Source organism: Emys orbicularis, chromosome 1 (assembly GCF_028017835.1).
Source record: "Emys orbicularis isolate rEmyOrb1 chromosome 1, rEmyOrb1.hap1, whole genome shotgun sequence".
Taxonomy (NCBI): domain Eukaryota; kingdom Metazoa; phylum Chordata; order Testudines; family Emydidae; genus Emys; species Emys orbicularis.
Genome location: NC_088683.1, coordinates 316,898,518 through 316,921,995, shown reverse-complemented (window position 1 = coordinate 316,921,995; position 23,478 = coordinate 316,898,518). Strand labels below are relative to the sequence as shown.

The 23,478-nt window shown below is 43.3% G+C and overlaps 1 protein-coding gene across 1 annotated transcript in view; it reads right to left on the bottom strand.

Annotated features, from left to right (window-relative positions):
- SUPT20H (SPT20 homolog, SAGA complex component) overlaps positions 1-23,230 on the bottom strand; it is a 58,419-nt gene extending 35,189 nt beyond the window's left edge. The window contains exons 1-5 of the mRNA XM_065418417.1: positions 23,176-23,230; positions 21,625-21,721; positions 17,110-17,145; positions 15,920-15,978; positions 15,774-15,840 (exon numbers count right to left, since the gene is read on the bottom strand). Of these exons, the coding sequence (XP_065274489.1) occupies positions 15,774-15,840; positions 15,920-15,978; positions 17,110-17,145; positions 21,625-21,627 (165 nt within the window). The 5' untranslated portion in view covers positions 21,628-21,721; positions 23,176-23,230. The remainder of the gene's footprint in view (positions 1-15,773; positions 15,841-15,919; positions 15,979-17,109; positions 17,146-21,624; positions 21,722-23,175) is intronic.
- Positions 23,231-23,478: the final 248 nt, after the last annotated feature.

Genomic DNA, 23,478 nt, shown 5'->3' with positions numbered 1-23,478 from the left:
GACACGTTTGTTTTATTTCTTCAGGTGGTGACAGAGATTTTCTTCTGTTCACGGAATGGAGATCTGAAGTCTTCACATAACATCTTCCTTCCCAAAAATAAGTCACTTGTGTTGATCTATATGAAGTCTACAGTTGGGGGGTGGAGGGTAGGGAATGGCTCAAAGTAGCTAAACCGAGAAGTTTGGAATTCTCCCTTGACTACATTTTAACTGGTTTTCCACTCTTGAAGAGACTACACGTCCAGAGACATTGTAACAATATAGCATATATGCTCCAGTTCATCCACAAATTATTGGGCTGAATACAGGAATTAATGAGGAATAGTCTGGGGCCTGTGTTATGCAGGAGGATTAGACTATACATTTCCCTTCTAGTCTTGAAAACTACTGATCAAAATGGCAGAAGAGTTTTATCTAGAGTTTTTATTTTCCTAAAGTAATCAAGATCTGATTAATTATCCACAGACTATGAAGCATCCAGGGGATATTTAGCATGGTAAATATGTATCTATTAATTACACATACAGCTTCACTATAATATGCAGATTAGCAGAAGTTTAAAAGGCTATCTCCATGATAAAAGTCTGTTTTCAAAGTTTAATTTATTCTTCTTTATAAGGAATTGCCTGTGCAGTAGGGATCCAACAGTCCTAAAAAACCATTAACATTTTTGTTTGGACATTAAGAGTGATCTCATTCTCTTCTCCACAATTTCCTGCCAAGAGTGACAAGAATAGGCTTAGTCCCATTCTTCCTGAGGGAGACCACCTCTGAACCAGTCACACTCTTTAGTGCCATGTACTTTGCTTCTAGAATGTATAAAGATTGCTTCAAATCCCTGCATTCATTTGCCTTGGATTCTTTTCTGCGTGCCCCCCCCCCCCCTTTTTTTTTTTTAAGTCATTAGAAATATCAGGTCATGGTTTCTCTTCTGGAGGGACTTCAAATGATTTTTTCAGTGACCCTTGTGGCCCTTCTAACCCGATGATTCTATGACTTTGGAATGATAGTTAGAGGTCATAGAAGCTAACAGAACCAAGAGGTTGAAGCTTCAGATGCTGGTGACCCAGCCCCATAGATAATAGGGGAGGAGAAAAAAGGACCAAATTAAGCCTTACTGAAAGAGAGTACAATTCACACAGATTGCAATTACAGTTGTGCTTGCTTCCTCCAGAGCTTAATTTGGTGTGTAGAATGTCAGATGCTAAGTAAAAGGAGACAGACTTTAATATTCTTAATTTAAAACAACAGACTTCTTAACTGTTGAGGCTGCCTACATGTATAATAAAGGACAATGTCTGACAAACTGTTTTAGTTTTATAGCTAATCTTAAAGCTAAATTTTCTAAGAATAAACTCAAAATAAAAGCTATGTGCTGAACAACATTTGCCTGATTACTAGAGTTAAATTAGGGGGAATATATTTTCACACATACATTCTTGTAACCATCTGTATTCTCATCCAACTTCTTCCTCATGCTAACAGTAGTTCATAATTCTATAGCCAGATAAACAGGCCTGGAGAGTGAACTTCTACCTAATCACAGAAAGCTGTCTAGCCCTGTATGATGTTCATTGCAGCTACAGATCTGCCTACACCAAGCAAGCACATCATTTCTTATTTCCAAGGCCAGAAAGGACCGTTGTGATCATGGAGTCTGGCCTTCTGTATAACACAGGTCATAGAACATCCCTGTATAATTCCTAGAGCATAGCTTTTAGAAAACATCAATCTTGATTTAGACATTGTCAGTGATGGAGAATCCACCACAACCCTTGATAAATTGTTCCAACTTTAAGTTATCTTCACAGTCAAATTCACACCTTATTTTCAGTGTGAATTTGTCTAGCTGCAACTTCCAGCCACTGGATCATCTTATACCTTTCTCTGATTGACTGATGTCAGGCTGAGAGGCTTAAATTACCTCGTCATGCCGTTTAACCTTTGTAAATATTGGCACAAGATTAACTTTTTCCAGTCTTCTGGAATTTCCATAGTACTCCAACACTTATTGAAAAATCAACATTAATAGTCCAGCTCCTCAGGCAGCTCTTTTAAAACACTTGCACACACTTATCTGGACCTGCTGATTTAAAAAAGTCTAAGTTTAATGCTTTCAAGGATAAGCATTACAGATAATTGTGGCTCAGTGTTATTGTGGCAGCAGTTTAGTTTGTCTCTATTTACCAGCCTGTTTTTTAGTAGAATGGGCATCCAGCGAAAGAGGTCCTTCCAACCTCTGCTACTGTTACGACACCTGCCTCAGAGCTCCTGCATTAGCTCCTAAAAGCAGCTTTATAGCCCAGAAGCTGTTTTTTTGTTTACCACGTTTGTACCTAGTATTGCATAGTTTCTAACATGAAGTTCAAAGACTTATTCAAATGATTTTCAGTAACTAACCCTGTGCCTCACCTAAGGCATGAAATGCTTTCACAGTTGCACACGGGCAAGTTGCCAGGAGGCTCCCCTCCATAGATAGGCTCTCGGCCTGCATTACAAACATTATCATCTCAGGGCTGTGGTGATCCTGGGATTTTTACTTGATGTAGGCCTGATCTTCCACCCCATATAGGCCCAGTTTTGAAGATGAACTAAATATTCTGTCTTATGATTCTTCTAGGGTTCAGACACAGGAGTGCTGCAGGCCAAAGTCTAGAGGGAGCAAACTGCTCTGGGAATTGCATCAACTCAGCCCGTTCTCTCCCTGCCACATCTGAAGCAGCAGCTCACCAGAAGACAATACTAGTCCTTGAGAGGAGGCAGAGAAAAGGTGACAGTAGTGGTGGGAGTACCACAAAAGATTAAGTAAAAAAAACATTTGCTTGGGGATAGGGTGGTCCTGCAACTAATGTCATAGTTCTAGGGGCCCCTCGTTTCTGATTGGGGTAGGGTTGCCAATTGTCTAATCAGACACATCCAAACACCGTGTCCCTGCCCCCTGTTCCACCCCGTCCCCCCTTACTCTGTTGCTCACGCTCCCCCATCCTCACTCACTTTCACCGGGTTAGGGCAGGGGGTTGGGGTGCGGGCTCTGGGCTGGGACCGAGGGGTTGGGAGTGTGGGAGGAGGCTCCGGGCTGAACCTGGGGCTGGGGATTGTGGTGTGGGGGTGTGTGCGCAAGCTCTGGGAGGGGACTCAGGGCTGGGGCAGGGGTGTAGGAGGGGGTGCAGGGTGCAGGCTGCGACCAGGAGGTGCTTACCTCGAGCGGCTCCCGGTTGGCGGTGCAGGGAGCTAAGGATGCTCCCTGCCTGCCTTGGCTTCGCGCAAGCTCCCAGAAGTGACCACCATGCCCGGTCAATGGGAACTGCGGAGTCAGCGCTGGAGGCGGGGGCAGTGCACTGAGACCCCTCCTGCTCCCCCCTCCAAGGGCCGCAGGGACGTGCTGGCCACTTCTGGGAGTGGCGCAGGGCCAGGGCTTGCAGGGAACCTGACTTAGTCCCCTGTGCCACCAGAGTTTTAGCACTTAAAATCTCCCGGTTTGGCTTCAGTAGCCTCCGGGAGATAGGGCCTGATTCCAGGAGACTCCCAGTGAAACTAGGAGGGCCGGCAACCCTAGATTGGGGCCACTTCTGCACGATTATTGTACAGACACATAACAGGAGGCCACCATGAATCAAAAAGTGTGTAAATTGAGGGAGACAAAATAAAGGAAAACAAAATAGGTGCTGAGTGACATTACCAATACAACACCGTCATACATTCTTAGTGATACCACATAGCATTATGGGATGCTTTTATCCCTGGACTATGAAATTAACTCCAATCATTACCCCTTCCTCCAGCCTGGAAGAGGGAGTAAAAACACTATAAATGAAGTTCGCAGCTACTAAACCAGGACAGTTGCAAACACTGCTGAGGACCAAGAAACACACAGGACCAAGAGAGGTTGGAAAATTGGACAGAAAATGTAGAAAGATACAAGCCAGTACATCTGGAGAAAATATCAAATATTAATAAAAAAAAAGAGATAAGTCAATCCTGATACGAAAACCTAGATGTGCGAACGGACAGCATGTTAGACTGAACTGGCAATGCAATACGGCAGGGGAAATACTAATGCAAACTGGTTTCCCAACATCTCTTGCCCTTTCCCCTTTGGCCCCTGCTGCACCACCTGCCCTTTGAGCCAAATGTGAGGAGTGGCATGAGCGCCTTCCAACTACTGGAACATAATAGATCATGCAACACCTTGGCCACTCATAGTAGTCCAATGATTTCATAGTAGTCCAATGAATGAATGCTGGCAGGTTGTGCATGGAACTGTGGAAGCTCCTGATGCCAGGATCACGACTGTAGTGACATAAAGATGTTGTCCAGCCAGTCAGTCAGTTATGTTGCAACTGGGTTTCAATATAGCCTGTGGTGATGCTGTAGTCTCCAATCAGGCTTTCCTAGTAAACAGACATTAGTAATTCTGCAGGAAAGTGGCCTATTTATATGACTCCCCTGAAGCCCTCGCCTTCTCTCCTCAAAGTAATAGAAAATTCATTTTTTGCATAATTTATGCTTGCAAACTTATTTCCTGGATAGTACATCCAAGATCTCTGGATAAGCACACAGGCTTAGCAGAAACATCCAGCTAAGTCTATCAGAAGCATAATAATAAAAACACTGATATTTATTTTTTTGTAATTAGCAACATTAACACACCACTGAGCATTACTCTTGGTGCTTCTAGTTACTTTCCAAGTCTTTAGTACATCTGCTTCCAAACACTCTTGCATTGTTCATATTTTGAAGGTTATTTTGAAGGTTATTTAAAGTCAAGCTATATCACATCCACCGCTTTCCCCATATTCACAGAACCTTTTATCTCATCATAGAAGGCAATCAGGTTGGTCAGGCATGACTTGCCCTTGGTGAATCCATGTTGACTGTTCCTGATCACCTTCCTCTCCTTCAAGTGCTTCAAAATGGATTCCTTGAGTACCTGCTCCATGATTTTGCCAGGGACTGAAGTGAGGCTGACTGGTCTGGAGTTCCCCGGGTTCTCTTTCTTCCCTTTTTAAAATATGGGCACTATATTTGCCTTTTTCCAATCATCCAGGACTTCCCCAATCGCCACGAATTTTCAAAGATAATCGCCAATGGCTCTGCAATCACATCAGCGAACTCCCTCGGCACCCTTGGAGGCATTAGATCTGGACTTGTGCACGTCCAGCTTCTTTCACTACTGAGGCTGCTCACCTCCTCCCCATGTCTGTGCATTGCTGTATTGCTCTCCCAGCAGATGTCAGAGTGATTGAAGTCCCCCATTAGAACCAGGGCCTGTGGTCTGGAAACTTCAGTTAGTTGTCTTAAGCAAGCCTCGTCGATCTCATCCTTCTGATCCGGTGGTCTATAGCACACTCCGACCACGACATCACCCTTGTTGCTCTCGCCTCTAAACTTAACCCAAAGACTCTCATCAGGCTTTTCTCCAGTTTCAAACTGGAGCTCTGAGCAATCATACTGCTCTCTTACACACAGTGCAACTCCTCCACCTTTCATCCTATACCTGTCCTTCCTGAACAGTTTATACCCATCCATGACAGTGCTCCTGTCATGTGAACTGCCCCACCAAGTTTGTGTTATTCCAATCATGTCATAGTTCCTTGATTGTGCCAGGACCTCCAATTCTTCCTGTTTGTTTCCCAGGCTTCTTGCGTTCGTGTACACGCACCTAAGATAACTAGCCCATTGCCCTACTTTCTCAGTATGAATCAGGAGGCTTCCCGTCTTGTACCCTCCTCCTCGTGTTTCCTCCCGGTATCCCATTCCCCCACTTACCTCTGGGCTTAGGTCACCATCCCCCAGCGAACCTAGTTTAAAGCCCTTCTCACTAGGTTAGCAAGCCTGCCTGCAAAGATGCTCTTCCCTCTCTTCTTTAGGTGGATCCCATATCTTCCTAGCACTCTTTCTTCCCAGAACAGCATCCCACGGTCGAAGAATCCAAAGCCCTCTCTCCGACACCACCTGTGTAACCACGCATTCACCTCCACAACTAGACGGTCCCAACCTGGGCCTTTTCCTTCAACAGGGAGGATGGACGAGACCACCACTTGTGCCTCAAACTCCTTTATCCTTCTTCCCAGAGCCACGTAGTCTGCAGTGATCCGCTCAAGGTCATTCTTGGCAGTATCATTGGTGCCCACGTGGAGAAGTAGGAAGGAGTAGCGATCCGAGGTCTTGGCAAACACTCGGTCACATCCTGGATTCTAGCTCCAGGCAAGCAGCACACTTCTCGAGTCTCCGGTACAGTCGGCAGATGGATGATTCCGTCCCCCTTAGGAGGGAGTCCCTGACTACCACCACCCGTCTCCTCCTCTTGGGAGTGGTGGTCATGGAACCCCCCCCCCCCATCCCTAAGACTATGCATCCCATGCCTTCCAGCCAATGGGGTCTCCTTCTGATACCTTCCCTCAGAGGGCTCTTTTAAATCCTTCTCCGCAGTAGTGCCAGTGCAGAGAGCCTGAAAACGGTTTCGCACCTCCATCTGCCTTGGGGGTACATAGGTTCTCCTCTTTCTTCCTCTGGAGGTCACATGCTGCCAATATTCTTCCCCACTCCTCACTGCACTCTCTGAATCTTCAGCACGTTTTGCTTCCAGAACCAAACCCTGACTTCTACCCAGAAAGTCCTCATTTTCTCTGATGCAACTCAGGGTTGATACTTCTCTAGTCCTCTAACCTTCTCTTCCAATATGCAAACCAGCTTGCACTTCATACAGACGAAGTCGCTTCTGTCCTCTGGGAGAAACACAAACATGGCACATTCTGAACAGGCCACAGCAACTGATCGCTCACTATCCATGTCTTCCTTCCAAGAGGCTCCTCAGATGTTGTATGTACTGCTCACAGGAGCCTGAAAGGCAAAAACACTCTGTGCGAACTCCCAGGCAAACTCCCTCTGTTTGCCTGTCCTCTGTTCACTACTCACTCGCTTCACAACTGGCTGCCTTTTTATAAGGCTGCTGGCTCGAAGCAGGTGGCCCGGCTCAAAGCCTTCCCTCCAGTCAACCACTCAAGGCCCACCTGGAACAAAACACTCCCAATTCACACTTTTCAATCAAACACCAACACAATCAAACAGTCACACTATTCAAACAAACAAGCACAAGAATTGTCTAATAAGAAAGTATGGTTGAGTTTTTGAACCCATATGTATAACAACTATGGCTGTTGATTAACTGCAGTTAACTCATGCGATTAACTCAGAAAAATTAATCGTAATTAAAAATATTAATCGTGATTAATTGCAGTTTTAATAGCACTGCTAAATAATAGAATACCAATATCTATTAAATATTTTTGGATATTGTTCTAGATTTTCAAATATACTGATTTCAATTACAACACAGAACACAAAGTGTACAGTGCTCACTATTACTTTTACAGTGCAAATATTTGGAATAAAAAATAATAAACAAAATAAATAGTATTTTTAAATTCACATCATACAAGTACTGTAGTGCCATCTCTATCGTGAAAGTGCAACTTAGAAATATCGATTTTTTTTGTTACATAACTGCACTCAAAACAAAACAATGTAAACCCCACTCAGTCCTACTTCTTGTTCAGCCAATCGCGAAGACAAACAAGTTTGTTTACAGTTACGGTTACGGGAGACAATGTCACCTGAAAGTGAGAACAAGCATTCGCATGCCACTTTTGTAGCCGGCATTGCAAGGTATTTATGTGCCAGATACGCTAAACATTCGTATGCCCCTTCATGCTTCAACTACCTTTCCAGAGGACATGCTTCCACGCTGATGACGCTCATGAAAAAAAGCATGTGTTAATGAAATTTGTGAATGAACTCCTTGGGGGAGAATTGTATATCTCCTGCTTGGTTACCTGCATTCTGCCATATATTTCATGTTATAGCAGTCTTGGATGATGACCCAGCACATGTTGTTCATTTCATGAACACTTTCGCTGCAGATCTGACAAAACGCAAAGAAGATACCAATGTGAGATTTCTAAAGCTAGCTACGGCACTCAACCCAAGGTTTAAGAATCTGAAGTGTCTTCCAAAATCTGAGAGGGACGAGTGTGGAGCATGCTTTCAGAAGTCTTAAAAGAGCAACACTCCGATGCAGAAACTACAGAACCCGAACCACCAAAAAATAAATAAATAAAATAAATAAATAAAATCAACCTTCTGCTGGTGGCATCTGACTCAGATAATGAAAATGAACATATGTTGGTCCACACTGCTTTGGATCATTATTGAGCAAAACCCGTCATCAGCATGGACACATGTCCCCTGGAATGGTGGTTGAAGATGAAGGGACATATGAATCTTTAGCGCATCTGGCATGTAAATATCTTGCAACACCAGCTACAACTGTGCCATGCAAACGTCTGTTTTCACTTTCAGGTGACACTGTAAACAAGAAGCGGGCAGCACAGCACTTGGTGGTGATGGGGGACTTCAACTACCCAGACATCTGTTGGGAAAACAACACATCAGGGCACAGATTATCCAATAAATTCTTGGAATGTATTGGAGACAATTTTTTATTTCAGAAGGTGGAGAAAGCTACTAGGGGGGAGGCTGTTCTAGATTTGATTTTGACAAACAGGAAGGAACTGGTTGAGAATTTGAAAGTGGAAGGCAGCTTGGGTGAAACTGATCATGAAATAAGAGTTCATGATTCTAAGGAATGGTAGGAGGGAGAACAGCAAAATAAAGACAATGGATTTCAAGAAGGCAGCCTTTAGCAAATTCAGGGAGTTGGCTGATAAGATCCCATGGGAAGGAAGTCTAACGGGAAAAAACAATAGAAGACAGTTGGCGGTTTTTCAAAGAGACATTATTAAGGGCACAAGAGGAAACTATCTCACTGCATAGGAAAGATAGGAAGTATGGCAAGAGACCACTGTGGCTTAACCAGGAGATCTTCAATGATCTACAAATCAAAAGAAGAGTCCTACAAAAAGTGGAAACTAGATCAAATTACATAGGATGAATATAAACAAATAACACAAGTATGTAGGGACAAATTAGAAAGATCAAGGCACAAAACAAGATCAAAATAACCAGAGACATTAAAGAGTAACAAAAAACATTCTACAAATACATTAGAAGCAAGAGGAAGACCAAGGACAGGGTAGGCCCGTTCATCAAGGGGGGGGGGGGGAACACAATAGAAAATGTGGAAATGGCAGAGGTGCTAAATGACTTCTTTGTTTTGGTTTTCACCAAGAAGGTTGGTGGTGATTTGGACGTCTAACATAGTGAGTGCCAGTGAAAATGAGGTAGGAATAGAAGAGGGAATAGGGAAAGGACAAGTTAAAAATTACTTAGACAAATTAGATGTCTTCAAGTCACTAGGGCCTGATGAAATGCATCCTAGAATACTCAAGTAGCCGACTGAGGAGATATCTGAGCCATTAGCAATTATCTTTGAGAAGTCATGGAAGACAGGAGAGATTCCAGAAGACTGGAAAAGGGCAAATATAGTGCCCATCTATAAAAGGGAAATAAGGACAACCCAGGAAATTACAGACCAGTCAGTTTAACTTCTGTACCTAGAAAGATAATGGAGCAAATAATTAAGCAATCAATTTGCAAACATCTAGAAGATAATAAGGTGACAAGTACCAGTCAGCATGGATTTGTCAAAAACAAATAGTGTCAAACCAACCTGATAGCTTTCTTTGACAGGGTAACAAGCCTTGTGGATAGGGGGAAAGCGGTAGATGTGGTATATCTTGACTTTAGTAAAGCTTTTGATACTGTCTCGCATGACCATCTCAAACAAATTAGGGAAATGCAACCTAGATGGAGCTACTATACGGTGGGTGCAAAACTGGTTGGAAAACCATTCCCAGAGAGTAGTTATCAGTGGTTCACAGTCATGCTGGAAGGACATAATGAGTGGGGACCCGCAGGGATCAGTTCTGGGTCTGGTTCTCTTCAATATCTTCCTCAAAGATTTAGATAATGGCATACAGAGTACACTTATAAAGTTTGCAGACGATATCAAACTGGGAATGGTTGCAAGTGCTTTGGAGGATAGGATTAACATTCAAAATGATCTGGAAAAACTGGAGAAATGATCTGAAGTAAATAGGATGAAATTCAATAAGGACAAATGCAAAATACTCCACTTAGAAAGGAACAATCAGTTGCACACATATAAAATGGGAAATGACTGCCTAGGAAGAAGTACTGCGGAAAGGGATCTGGGAGTCATAGCGGACCACAAGCTAAATATGAGTCAACAGTGTAACGCTGTTGCAAAAAAAATGAACATCATTCTGGGATAGATTAGCAGGAATGTTGTAAGCAAGACACGAGAAGTTTCTTCCGCTCTACTCCGCTCTGATTAGGCCTCAACTGGAGTATTGTGTCCAATTCTGGGCGCCACATTTCAGGAAGGATGTGGACAAATTGGAGAGAGTCCAGAGAAGACCGACAAAAATGATGAAATGTCTAGAAAACATGACCTATGAGAGAAGATTGGAAAAAATTGAGTTTGTTTAGTCTGGAAAAGAGAAGACTGAGAGGGGACATGATAACAGTTTTCAAGTATGTAAAGGTTGCTACAAGGAGGAGGAAGAAAAATTGTTCTCCTTAACCTCTAAGGATAGGACAAGAAGCAATGGGCTTAAATTGCAGCAAAGGAGGTTTAAGTAGGACATTAGGAAAAACTTCCTAACTGTCAGGGTGGTTAAGCACTGGAATAAATTGCCTAGGGAGGTGTGGAATCTCCATCATTGTCTAACCTGCTCTTAAAAATCTCCAAACACCCGTCAGGAATGGTCTAGATAATTAGTCCTGCCACGAGTGCAGGGGACTGAACTAAATGACCTCTCGAGGTCCCATCCAGTTCTATGATTATCTCCTGGAAATGTAAACAAACCTGTTTGTCCGAGCGATTGGCTGAACAAGAAGTAGGACTGAGTAGACTTGTAGGCTCTGAAGTTTTACATTATTTTACTTTTGAGTGCAGTTATTTTTTGTACATAATTATACATTTGTAAGTTCAACTTTCATGACAAAGAGATTGCACTACAGTACTCGTATTAGGTGAATTGAAAAATTCTATTTCTTATGTTTTTACAGTGCAAATATTTGTAATCAAAAATAAATATAAAGTGAGCACTGTACACTTTGTATTCTGTGTTGTAATTGAGATCAATATATTTGAAAATGTAGAAAACATCCAAAAATATTTAACTAAATGGTATTCTATTATTGTTTAACAGTGCGATTAATCACAGGATTTATCGCGATTAATTTTTTTAATCGCTTGACAGCCCCAATAATAATCAAGTGCAGTGTGACATCAATAGGTGCCACCAATTAAGATTGCTCAACACTTCCCATTGCAAAAATGTATTTAGTTCCTTATAACTTTACCAAACTTTTACCATTTGGTCTGAAGTTTTCAATGCCAGGTGTCTGCGTCAAGTTGAATTTTTTTTAGAGAATTTCAGATAAAATAGTTCAGCCATTACCAATGATAAGGCTAGGATAAAATGTGTTTTGCCAGTGTTAAGTTCTGGTGACCTTTTCTCCCTAATGCTCTAGTGCACCTAGAAAAGCGATCTAGGACTTGATATGTGGCACAAGGAGGCACGGATATGCCTTTTGCTGTCCCCATGAAATTCTGCCCATTTGGCCAAGTTATAAGACTTTGGGGGGGGAAATCCAAAGTTTGCACACACAGAGACTTCAATTTTAGTAGCTAAAAATCCTCATTGAGCATGCTTGAGCCACACTGCTTCCACTGCAAATACACAGAGAGCATGCACTAGCCCATGGCCACACGAGCAAAGCCAGATTTTTCCTTTAATTGCTGCTCTGGGCAGGACTGGGCACTGGAACAGAGTCAGTTTCCCATGCTTCCAGTGACACCGCTACACACACACCCCTCCCACCCCTGCTACTACCCGGGCAGCCATCTGATTGAAATGCAGAGGGGAGGGAAAGGAGTAGGTTAGGACAACGAGTCTTGTGAGACTGGGACTGGAGGAAGGGGGGAGAAACTGAGACTGGGACCAGGTTGGGAGGGGAATGGGAAGAGGACGAGAGGAGGCTGAGATAACAGACTCAGAGCCAGTGGGCATGGAGGGACTGGGACCAGGAACTGGTGATGGAAGAACACAGAAATCACACAAGAAGCTGGGAGAGGGGACAGTGGGATTGGCTGGGCAAGGAATCTAGAACTGAACGCCAATGTGGAGGAATGGGGACAGGAGAAAGGGAGACAGATCTGACAAGAATCTGGGGCACAGGGGGAGAACAGGGACCAGTAGGGCAAAGAGACTGGGATAAGGAGCTGGGGTAGAGAAAACAGACAGATTAGATAAGAAGCTGGAAGGGGGAAACAGGACTGGCTTGGCAAGGAAACAGACTGGGATGAGAAGTCTAAGGAGTAGAGAGTAGGACAAGGAGTCAGGGGTCTGGAAGTGAGGGCTTGAACGGGCTTGAGGGGATGGAGAAAGAGGGATCAAGCTTGAGGGAAAATGGGAAAAGCTACATGCACCTCCAGAGCTGGGAATGAAACACAATGTGCCCAAATCTCACCATTTCTCTTCTGTCAGCAAATATCTGTGAAAATCACTAGCAAAGTACCCAACCCCCTGTACTGCTGGTCCACATAGCAGTAATAAATAGTCATCCTCCATCAGATACTCTGCTCACTCAAGTGGCAGAGGTCTGTGTGATGGAACTAAAGATTCCAACCCTTCTGATGAACCCTATGGGTGTCAATATGATGCCACATGATAGCTCCTATGTTTTTTTTCAGTTTGCTTTATTAAAAATTAGGAAGCCATGCAAAAAAGTATTAAGGTCGCAAAGTCAAGCACTCAAAAATTAGGAAACGGCAGAATTAAGGTTACCTGTGCAATTTCAATTTGGCCTGCTTGTGCATATGCATTATGATATAGTCTTTAATTACATGATCACATTTTATTTTTCCTCACAAGACTCCTGCCTCATTCAGGGCATAGGATGGATGGTGCTTATTAATAAACTACTTGAACAACAATGAAAAATCAAAAGGTTAATGTGTGGCTCAAGGCATTTTTACTTCATGGTACTCAAACCCTGCCCCGAAGACAGAATTATTAGTTTCTTCATAGACTTTTCTATGGTACTCACCACTATAGTATCCAATCATTCATAACTTCACAAACATTCATCTTATTTGCACAACACTCCTGTGAGTTGAAGGATATAATCCCCATAATACAGATCAGGAGCTGAGGCACCGAGATTAAAGTTTCCAATGATTTTGGGTGCCCAATTTGAGATATTTAGAACCTGATTTTTCAGAGTATTTGGCATTATATAGCACTTCTATGATCAAAGTACAGCTCCCATTGGCTCAGAATATTGTTTTCTTCCCCAGCTATTCGGTTTTGCCAACCACACTAACTTAATGTATCTCTTTAATTTCCAGAAATAAAACTATCAATATATAGGCTTGGCAGATATTCTAACAGATATCAATATTTATTTTAAAACATTTTTTCTCTTTTTATTTATTTAAATTTTCACATTTGTGGGAAGTTATGGCAGGCTCAGAGAATTATTTAATGACAATAGATGTTGAGATTCAAATAGTTAAAGCTTTATAGCCATTAAACCTCAAATTGTCAACATCACATGTCAAAATATACATAGTAAATAACCTTAAACCAAAACCTTATACCAAACTATAATAAAAGTTCAAGAAGCACTTTTCTTACTTTGCCTATCTGTGAATTGATTATCATCAGTGGAAATATTTTTCCATCAGTTTGTGTGTGTGTATGGTGAAACAGACATTTACCAATAAAAATCTAACCCTTCTAAGCCTACCAATATAGTATTTGGCACATCCATATTGGATGGCAGCACCTTACACATACTGAAGTTGATAAGTGTAGAGGTAGAAATGGTTTCCAACGTTATCTTCCCATTAAGTGAAAGTATCTTCCAAAGGTCCTGACCAACATCCTGTACTGTGGAGATCCATTACTGAAAATAAGGTCAGGATGTCTACTCCAATAGCCAGATTTTAATTTAGTGAATCAGGGCACTAAACGGAGCTGCATGATCTCTAAGGTATCTTCTAAATCAAAAATAATCCCCTTCGTATTCTTATGGACCAGGAGAATACAACCATATTCCTGGTTTCACTTTAATCCTTCACTCCATTTCACCACTTGTGATGCATCTTAATTGCTGGGTAAACACAGGTTTGCTGAGTGCCTTCCTCTTTTGCCACACTTGGATTATACAGTTGATTTCTACTTGAACCCTCCATGATGGTTCAGTCTACTGATCAACCTTCTTAACAGCTCCTTCCTACCTAGCTTCCAGCTATTACAACCTACCTGATTCCCCCCCCCCACACACACACACCCCAACATTAGAATTCATCTCCATGTCTCCGGACCACCCAATCCTTCCCATCAAGGAAGAGTCTCACACCTTCTTCTACGTATTCAGCCCTACTCTCTTGCAAGTGGGCAAGAGCACCAGTGTCTTCCTAGCTCTCTAGGAAATTAGTGCACTTACAGCAAAAAAAACAACACCACCTACTGCTGCCTGCCTTATTGCCATAATCCTCCTAATTTCCTCTAGACCCCCTAACTAGCTGCTGCAGCTAACCTAATCCTCTTCCTTCTCTCCCTGCTGCTAAAACCTAATTCACCCAGCCCACTCCCCTGATGAAATTAAAGTTGTGAATAAAGTGCAGGTGAGGAGATTAAAACAGCATCTGTATTCACTAGAATTTGTGATGCCAAATAATCTTGACTACAATCAGCACTCAATACCACAAAACCAAAGCCACTATCAGGCAAACCAAAACAACAGCAATTCAGTGACTGGCATATGTACACCATTCCTACAGTTTCTCCCTCTCCCTTCCCCCCAACCTCCAACAATAGGTTTGCTTTGATTTTTTGTTTTGTTTTTTAAATGAGTGGTGTTGAAATAGGTTCCCTATGCTATTTTTAGCAGACATGCCAAGGGAAGTACATTTTAGTGTACTGACATTTCACCCATGGCTTTTAAGCCTTAAATTGGTCAGATGAGGCTCTTTTCTTAGGTTTGAAAAAGACTTCACAATATTTGACAACAATGCAGCAGTTATCCCAGGAACAAGATGGCAATTTAAAAGAGAAGACAGTCAAGTCTACTTCTTCACTAGTAGCCAAGGTAAGCAGAAACGACACGGCAGGTCCTTTGAAGGTAGTGACATTATTAATAGGACTGGACTCCAGGTACAAACACTAGCCCCTAACATGCTCTCACTAATTTTGATGGTATAGGTTCTAGCACTAACTCTCAGATCGCTCAGTAAGCCCCAGACACTGAGGCTCCTACTGTATTGATACTATTATTGTTTTGATACTATTATTACAGTGAACTTGTTAGGCACTTTTATGGCTCTCTGGTACTCCACTGGATAGCAAAGTAGCTCCGGGGCACACCACAGCACCAGGATAGTAGCCATCTATTTTCTCTGGCTGAAATTCTATTTTGGCTTCTTTTAAATTACACTGGAATAACTGATTAGTTATTGGACCAGTCCTATTATTCTTTCTACTTCATACTGAACTGAAAAGACACTTATCTTATAAACCTAGTCTGTACAAATAATGTGTGATTTCTAGGCTATTCATTAGCTCAGATGTAAGTGCTGCAGTCAAAAGATTTCTGCAAATCTCTTGTCTCCTCATTGCTGCTGTCTCCTCATTGTTAAAGAGCCTACTAAACTTGCTTATTTACCTATTTAGAGATTGCACTGAATGGCTGCTTAACAAATAAATTCCACTTACCTTTATCTCAGGCTCTTTTTCACATTCTTCTATATACAAGTCATATAGCTTTTGAAATACAGATTTTCTGAAATTAAGGAAAATGTTAACATAAAAATTGTGTTAAATCAATACAATAAAAAGTTAAATATTGAAATATTTGCTACCTTCCACTGGATAAATATTTTCGTTTGGGAGGTCTCTGACGGGCACTTTCAATGACATACTGGAAGAGAAAGGTGCATGAAACTCAACAGTTCTAGCAATGTACAAATTACTTTAAGAGTCTTAGTATCATTAAAGCAAATTTAGGTTACAGTAGTTATTCTGTGTTACACAGCCAACAACATGTCAAACTGTAGTTTTTTAAACGGAGTAAATACTCTCACTTCTAGACTGGTCTATAGGAGTGGTAGTTACTAAGGAGTGCTTAATTCCAACCACCAGCTAACAAAGGAGTTATTTCATAGCTAAAATTAAAATGAAGTGGTATGTTTCATGATTATCACTATCGCAGTTAAGAAGTAGTTTCTGAAGTCTACGACACTTTATGCCAACATTTTATATTTACAGTAACAAAACCTTAAAGAAACCTGAAATTTCACTGTATTTGAACCAAGACAATTGCAACATTCAGATATAATGCTGTTGCCCTGGTACAACTCACTCCCCTTGAACACAGCCAACTGTGTTTTAGAAGGCCTACTTTGTTCCTGTGTTTCTCTAACATTTTTTTAGAAAGCAGGGTAATTCTAAGCAAATGCAAGATGTGTACAATATTTTAGTAAATGTTAGTTAAGACACTCTCAGGTCAAATTTAGCACTTGATTTAGGTTTTACACAGACAAGCTTTCACAAAATACAAATTCTGGAGGAAACATTTCCGTTCTTGACAAAGTGCTGATTGATCATTTGGTTTATTTTAATGAGAGATAGGTTCTCCCTCTCCCCCCCCCCAAATATTTTGAATCCAGTATTATATAGTGTAGGAGAACCTATATATGAAAAATGACTGATATATTCTTTGTTGGCTGTGGGATGACTTAAATTGCTCACACTAGGTTTATGTAGACTATATAAATAGCAGCCTTGTAGGATTCTACTTGACCAGGATACGTAATTGTTTTACAAATAGGAAAACATTTAAGACTTTATTTTCATCATGGGAAAGACCAGGCAAGTAGATTCTGTGCCTGGGCTGGTAGTTTTAGTGACAATTTTGCAAAACTAATGTTCTATACATAGTTTACACAAAAAACACCTTCATGTAATATAAATGCACAGAATGTAAACAGACATTTAAATTTAAGCCTGGTATATTATTTACATATCAATAGGCAACTTAGCTACTCCTTACCTCTGCACGATCCAATGCCAGTTCTAAAGCTTGTTGCTGCAAAAATTATAAACAGCTTTCTTAGAAAATGTGTTAACTGATGAAAACCTTGTACTGTAACAACCACCCCAAACTCTATGACTAGGACTCAAATATTAGTTTGTTATTTTTACAGGACTAGCTGATCAAATGTAGGATTCTTTAGCATGTACAGAATTCTACCAATAAATTCAGCACTCTGTTTAACTGCATTAACAGTAATTAACTCCACTACAGGATTTGTGTAGATTTGACTGCATTATTAAGTGTTAGAAGGACAGTGATGCCAAACTGTAAGGAGGGCAATACCAAGTTTTAATCAAAACTTGGTTTTAAAAAATTGAGAAAAAACAGGTAGGCAAGGCTGTTCTTTGCCGTTACCCTGGCTGCCAATACAACATCTTTTAGCACAACTGCCTGCTTGCATCTATTGCATCAGGAAGAGTAGCACTAGTGGGATAAAGGATGTGTGTGAGAGAGAGCGAGAAAGACTTAGTAACAGCTAAATGTAAAGCAGAGTAGTCTTGAAGAAACAGATCAAAGCCCACAGCCACTGATACCAAAGAGTGTGCATTAAAGTAGGTCATCTTCCCATGAAATGGGAACGAAGACCCAAACCTCCATCACTCAGATTCAGTACATTACACTTCTCCTATCAACATGGAGCCACTAAGGAGATGTGGTCTAGGCCCCTTCCCTAGACATACAAGCAGCCATTTGGTCAAAAACTGAGCTTTGGCAGAGTTCCTCCCCCAAAGATTCCCTTTGAGGTGGGTTGAAAAGTATGTCAGAGCACATGATTGCATACTGAACTCAAAGTCCTGAAAATTGTTCGTAACATCCGATAGCAGAATTCACTAGATAATACTTATTGTAGCTGATTTACAGAATCATAAAAATGTCGGGCTGGAAGGGACCTCGAGAAGTCATAGTAAGCCTAGACCATCCCTAACAGGAGTTTGACCAACTTTTTTTTTTTTTTTAAAAGCTTTCAACGATGGGGACCTCAAGACCTCCCTTGGAAGCCTATTCCAGAGCTTAACTACCCTTATAGTTAGAAATTTTTTCCTAATATCTAACCTAAATCTCCCTTGCTGCCGATTAAGCTACTTACTTCTTGTTCTGCTTTCAGTGGACATGAAGAACAATTGATCGCTGTCCTCTTTATAACAGCCCTTAACATATTGGAAGACTTATCAGTTCGTCCCTCAGTCTTCTTTTCTCAAGACTAAACATTCCCAGTTTTTTCAACCTGTCCTTGTAGGTCAGGTTTTCTAAACCTTTTATCATTTCTGTTGCTCTTCTCTGGACTCTTTCCAATTTGTCCACATCCTTCTTAAATTGTGGTACCCAGAATTGGACACAGTACTCCAGCTGGAGCCTCACCAATCCCGAGTAGAGTGGGACAGTTTTCTCCTGTGTTTTACATACAACACTCCTGTTAATGCACCCCAGAATGATATTAGCCTTTTTTGCAGCTGCAGCACATTGATGACTCATATTCAGTTTGTGATTCACTAGAACCCTCAGATCCTTTTCAGCAGTGCTATAACCTAGACAGTTATTCCCCATTTTGTAGTTGTGCATTAGGAAGGAAAAATCAATGCACTTGTCTTTATTGAATTTAATCTTTTTGAATTCAGACCAATTCTCTAATTGGTCAAGGTCATTTTGATTTTTAAACCTGTTCTCCAAAGTGCTTGCAACCCCTCCCAGTTTGGTATAATCTGCACATTTTATAAGCATACTCTCTACTCCATTATCCATGTCGTTAACTGAAAATATTGACTAGTACCAGACCCAGGACTGATCCTTGAGACCCCATTAGATACACGGTCCCAATTTGACAGCAAACCATTGATAACTACTCTGAGTACAGTTTTTCAGCCAGATGTGCACCCACATTATAGTAATTTCATCTAGACTACATTTCCCTAGTTTGCTTATCAGAATGTCATGTGGAACGGTGTCAAAAACCTTACTAAAAATCAAGGTGCATCATCTCTACTGCTTCCCCCCTACCCAGTAGGTCAGTAATCCTATCAAAGAAGGAAATTAAGTTGGTTTTGTATTTGTTCTTGACAAATCCTTGCCAACAACTCGTTATACCCCTATTATCCTCCAAGGGGGTTAAAAACTGATTTTTAATAATTTGCTCCAGTATCTTTCCAGGTGTTGAAGTCAGGCTGACTGGTCTATAATTCCCCGGGTCTTCCTTGTTCCCCTTTTTCAAGATAGTACTATGTTTGCCCTACTCCAGTCTTCTGGGACCTCTCCGATCCTCCAAGAGGTCTCAAAGATAACTGCTCATGACTCCAAGATTGCTTCAGCTAGTTCCAAAAGTGAACTAGGATGAATTTCATCAAGCCTTGCTGAATTGAATACATGTTAATACTCTTTACCCTGCTCTTTCCCTATTTTGGCTTGCATTCATTCCCCTCACTGCCAATATTAATTGCGTTGAATACCTGGTCATCATAAACCCTTTTAGTGAAGTCTGAAGCAAAATATGCATTAAGCACCTCAGCTTTCTTGATGCCATCAGTTATTAGCTCTTCTTCCCAGGGCCAGATTTAACATTTTGTGGGCCCGGAGCCAAACATATGTGGGGCCCCCCACGATGGATCCGCTCTGCCCAGCCCAAAGCAAGGGCACTCTTTACAAACCGGCAGCTGCCAGACGCACACTGGCCCACCCGGCCCTGCACTCCGAGCGCGCTCCTTCCCCTTGGGGGTGGTCCTACACCACACTGCCCCCCACTCATTGCCCCCCAATCCTCTATGCCCAGTGCCCCCCTCACCCAGCCCCTCCCCACAGACCCTTATGGACAGAATCCCCCGCTGAGATCCCTCACAGATCCCTGCACTCAGCACTCCTCTGACCCACTATGCCCAGTGCTCCCCAGCCCAGAGACCCCACCACCACAATTGCAGTGCCCTGCACACCACCATCCCCTGCCACCAGACCCCACCACTACTCAGTGCCACAACACACAGACCATCCCAATCTTCCAGCGCCCCCCCATCCCTTCTATGCCCAACGCCCAAAACACATAACCCCTTCCACCCCCCACTACTCAGTGCCCCCCCAAAGAGAGACACTCCCCCTCACCCTGTCCCTCGTTCGCACTTACTGGCCCCACTGGGAAGTGACCATGTCCGCTGGGCTGAGCCAGCAGCGTGAGGATCACTCTGGCCCCTCGAGAGTGGCGCCATCAGCCAGGCTGGAACAGGAGTGGGGCCCGCCCGGGCCGGGCTCACTCAGGACCCACTTGCCTGGCGGGGCCTAGCCAAGCCCCCCCCCCCACTGCCCTCCCCACCCCTATTGGCCAAGACCAGCCTGGCCTCTGCACCGGTCCAAGGCTGCTCGGCTCCAGTGAGGCGGGCAGGGTCCCATAGGTGGTGGGCAGCAGAGACCGCTCGGAGCTGAAGCTGTGCTGGGGAGCAGGGTAGACCCCTGAGAGCCTGCCCAGTCCGGCTGGAGCCAGCAGGCATGCCCAGTCTGCATGGCAGAGCCCGGCTGCTGGGCGGGAAGCCCCCTACAGGCGAGTGGGACCTGCTGGCTGGGAGCCGCTCACACAGCAAGGCCTGGGTGCTGGACTGCCCCAGGTGAGAGGCCAGATCTGGCTGTGTGGATGGGTTAAAAGAGTCCATAATGTGCTCCTTCCCAGTGTGGGCCTGGTGCCTTTTTGTATCTGTGCAGGGCTCTAAAAATACTCTCTCTTTTAAGTCCCAGGGAAGAATGTCCATACAAGTTCCCTCCAGATCTGAGCAAACATATGATTTCATCATGTTAGTGCAGTGCACAGGAAGAGAAACTGGCTAGAAAGAGAGTGCAGTAAAAGACAAAATACTTCCCCCCACCTAATCTTTCAGCGACAGTATCCTTAGAAATTACTTGTAACAATAGTAGGTATGAAGTTTTCAGATAGAAGACTGACTTTCAAGCTGATGCTGTGCCTTTCAACTGTGAAAACCACTGCTACAAAACATTGAGACAGAAAGTAACAGGATTCAAGATATTTAGACATTAAATATTTATATGAATAATACAGAGAGTTATACTTTCTAGGATAGATGTGCATAAGGGATATCAAGCCACAGACTTTTAGGCATAACTCATCCACTGACTGCTTGACATTAAGAAAATACCCTATAGGCATGTTACTGCTTAACTGCCCACTACAGATGTGTGAGTAGGGCTTACACATTCCTCTGAATCATCTAGAACTGGCCACTGTTGGAGACAAGACACAAGAACAGATTTATATGACAATTCCTATATTCTATTAGCAGTGACTAACTGATTTAGGCACAGCATTCACAAGCTCCACAGAGAGCCCCACCATCAACTGGAGAGTGTTACACTGCTCTGCTATCTCACATTTCTAAGGATGTCAGAGACACAAAGGACTTTCCCTTCTCCACCTTCACCTGCCAAATACCCACCACCCTAAAGGCAAGCGTTATTAAAAACATGACATGAATTGTATCTTACCATTGTAGTTGAAGCCAGGTGTCCAAATGGCAGATGAAATATTTAGGAGTTTTGGTGCAGTAGGCAAACAGTCATATTTTTAGGGTCACAAGAGATACTGTAAAGTTGAGGGGAAGAAAAAAATACAATCACCAACTATGTTAAACAAGCATTATAATTATTTAAACTAGACATTTTAATGGCAGATTATATTGAATTGATATAGCATCTTTCATCCACTAATACAGAAGTTACCACTGAAAAGAAATTACAGGGCCAAATGTCATTACCCATACCTGTGGTGTCTTGGCAGACTACCAATATCACCCGTGTCTCTGATAGGTACAGAAAAATGGAATATATAATGAAGTAAGTGATTAGAACATTTATTTTATGTATCGAAGAGCCAGTGCTGATGGCTTTGATTTTATAGAATACTCAAAGGACAGCAGCTCCACGAACTACACCTCCTTGCACCATTTTGAGATGTTCATTCAGTAATGACTCAGGGGTGTTAACTACTGAGGTGTTAACAATTTTACTTAGCACATAGGTGCTCCTTAGACATTCTTCATTCAGCTATTAACCAAGTCCAGCACTGTTTCACTTTTAAATTCAACTAGAGAATAGACTTTTCAGGTTTTTTAATACAAATACTTAAATATCAAGTTTTTAAATCCTGTTTACTAATCATGCTCCATTCCCTTTCAGCCTCTCTCTCAATGAGGAAACTTGAAAGTCAAAGAGATCAGGTTTACTTTTGGTTCTTAATGTTACATTTCAAACAGAGCGGGGGAGCCGTTTAACCATTTCCAGTGGGTTTTATTTTCAAATGTGGAAACATTCCTACTGGTTTTAGGCTCTATAAAGCTTTTTAATACTTATTTTAAATGACAGATTATGTTTAAATTGACAAATATGTCTCTCTGTTATTAGCTATATGCTAGCCAACCTCTTTCCTTAGAAATCTGTTCAGCCTTTGTTTGTTTGTTTTTGGTCCCAATTCCAGTGACACACTGTGGTACTAGTGGTAAGTGATGCTGCGTCTCCAACAAGGAAGCTACAGCTCTGGCCTTTAGTTAGTGGCCAGGATGTGCTAAGCGCTTTCCAAGCCATCGAAGGCACAATCCCTGGCCTAGAGACCCTGCAACCCACAGCTAGGCAGAGGTGAGGAGGACCGAGATCACGGCAGCGCTTGGCTACACTCCGGGCTGGATCCGCGGGATTGCCGGCGGGCTGACAGGGGCGCGGGGAGGGGCATGACGACGGGATCGCGGGCGGGGAGAGGCAGGTTAAACCCAGGCCTTGCCAGGGTCCCGTTGGGGGATGCGGCAGCGGCGGCCACCACTGACAGCGTCGCCGTTGGCAGGTCTGGGAGCGAGCCGCAGATCCCAGCCGGGAGAGCGACAAGAGCCGGCCAGACAGCACGGGGAGGGCCGGGGCGGGCCCAGGCGACACCACCGCCGCAGAGAGGCGGGTACGGGAGGCCCTAGCGGCCCGGCCCCGGGGGAAGGCGCCGGCCGGAAGGGCACGCGGCGGGTTAGACTCGACCTCGCCCCCAGCCCCCTTTACCTGCCAACCTCATGTCGGGTCCTGCCCCCCGCGCAGCTGCCCCCGCGGCCCTTTCATCCGCCCCCCGCCCAGCCCGCGGCACCGCGGCTGCTTCCGCCCCGGAACTTCCGAGCGCGGCCCGGAAGGGGCGGGGCGAGTTACCCTAGAGACGGGACGGGGGGCGGGGGAGATTCGGCCGTGTTGCCATGGTGAGCAAGCCGCGTGTGGGCTCCCCGTCCCCTGTCCCCACCAGCGGCCGGGGGCGGGAATCCGGGAACTGGCGTGCGGGGGTGATTCAGGGGTGAGGCAGTTCTGGGGCCGTCG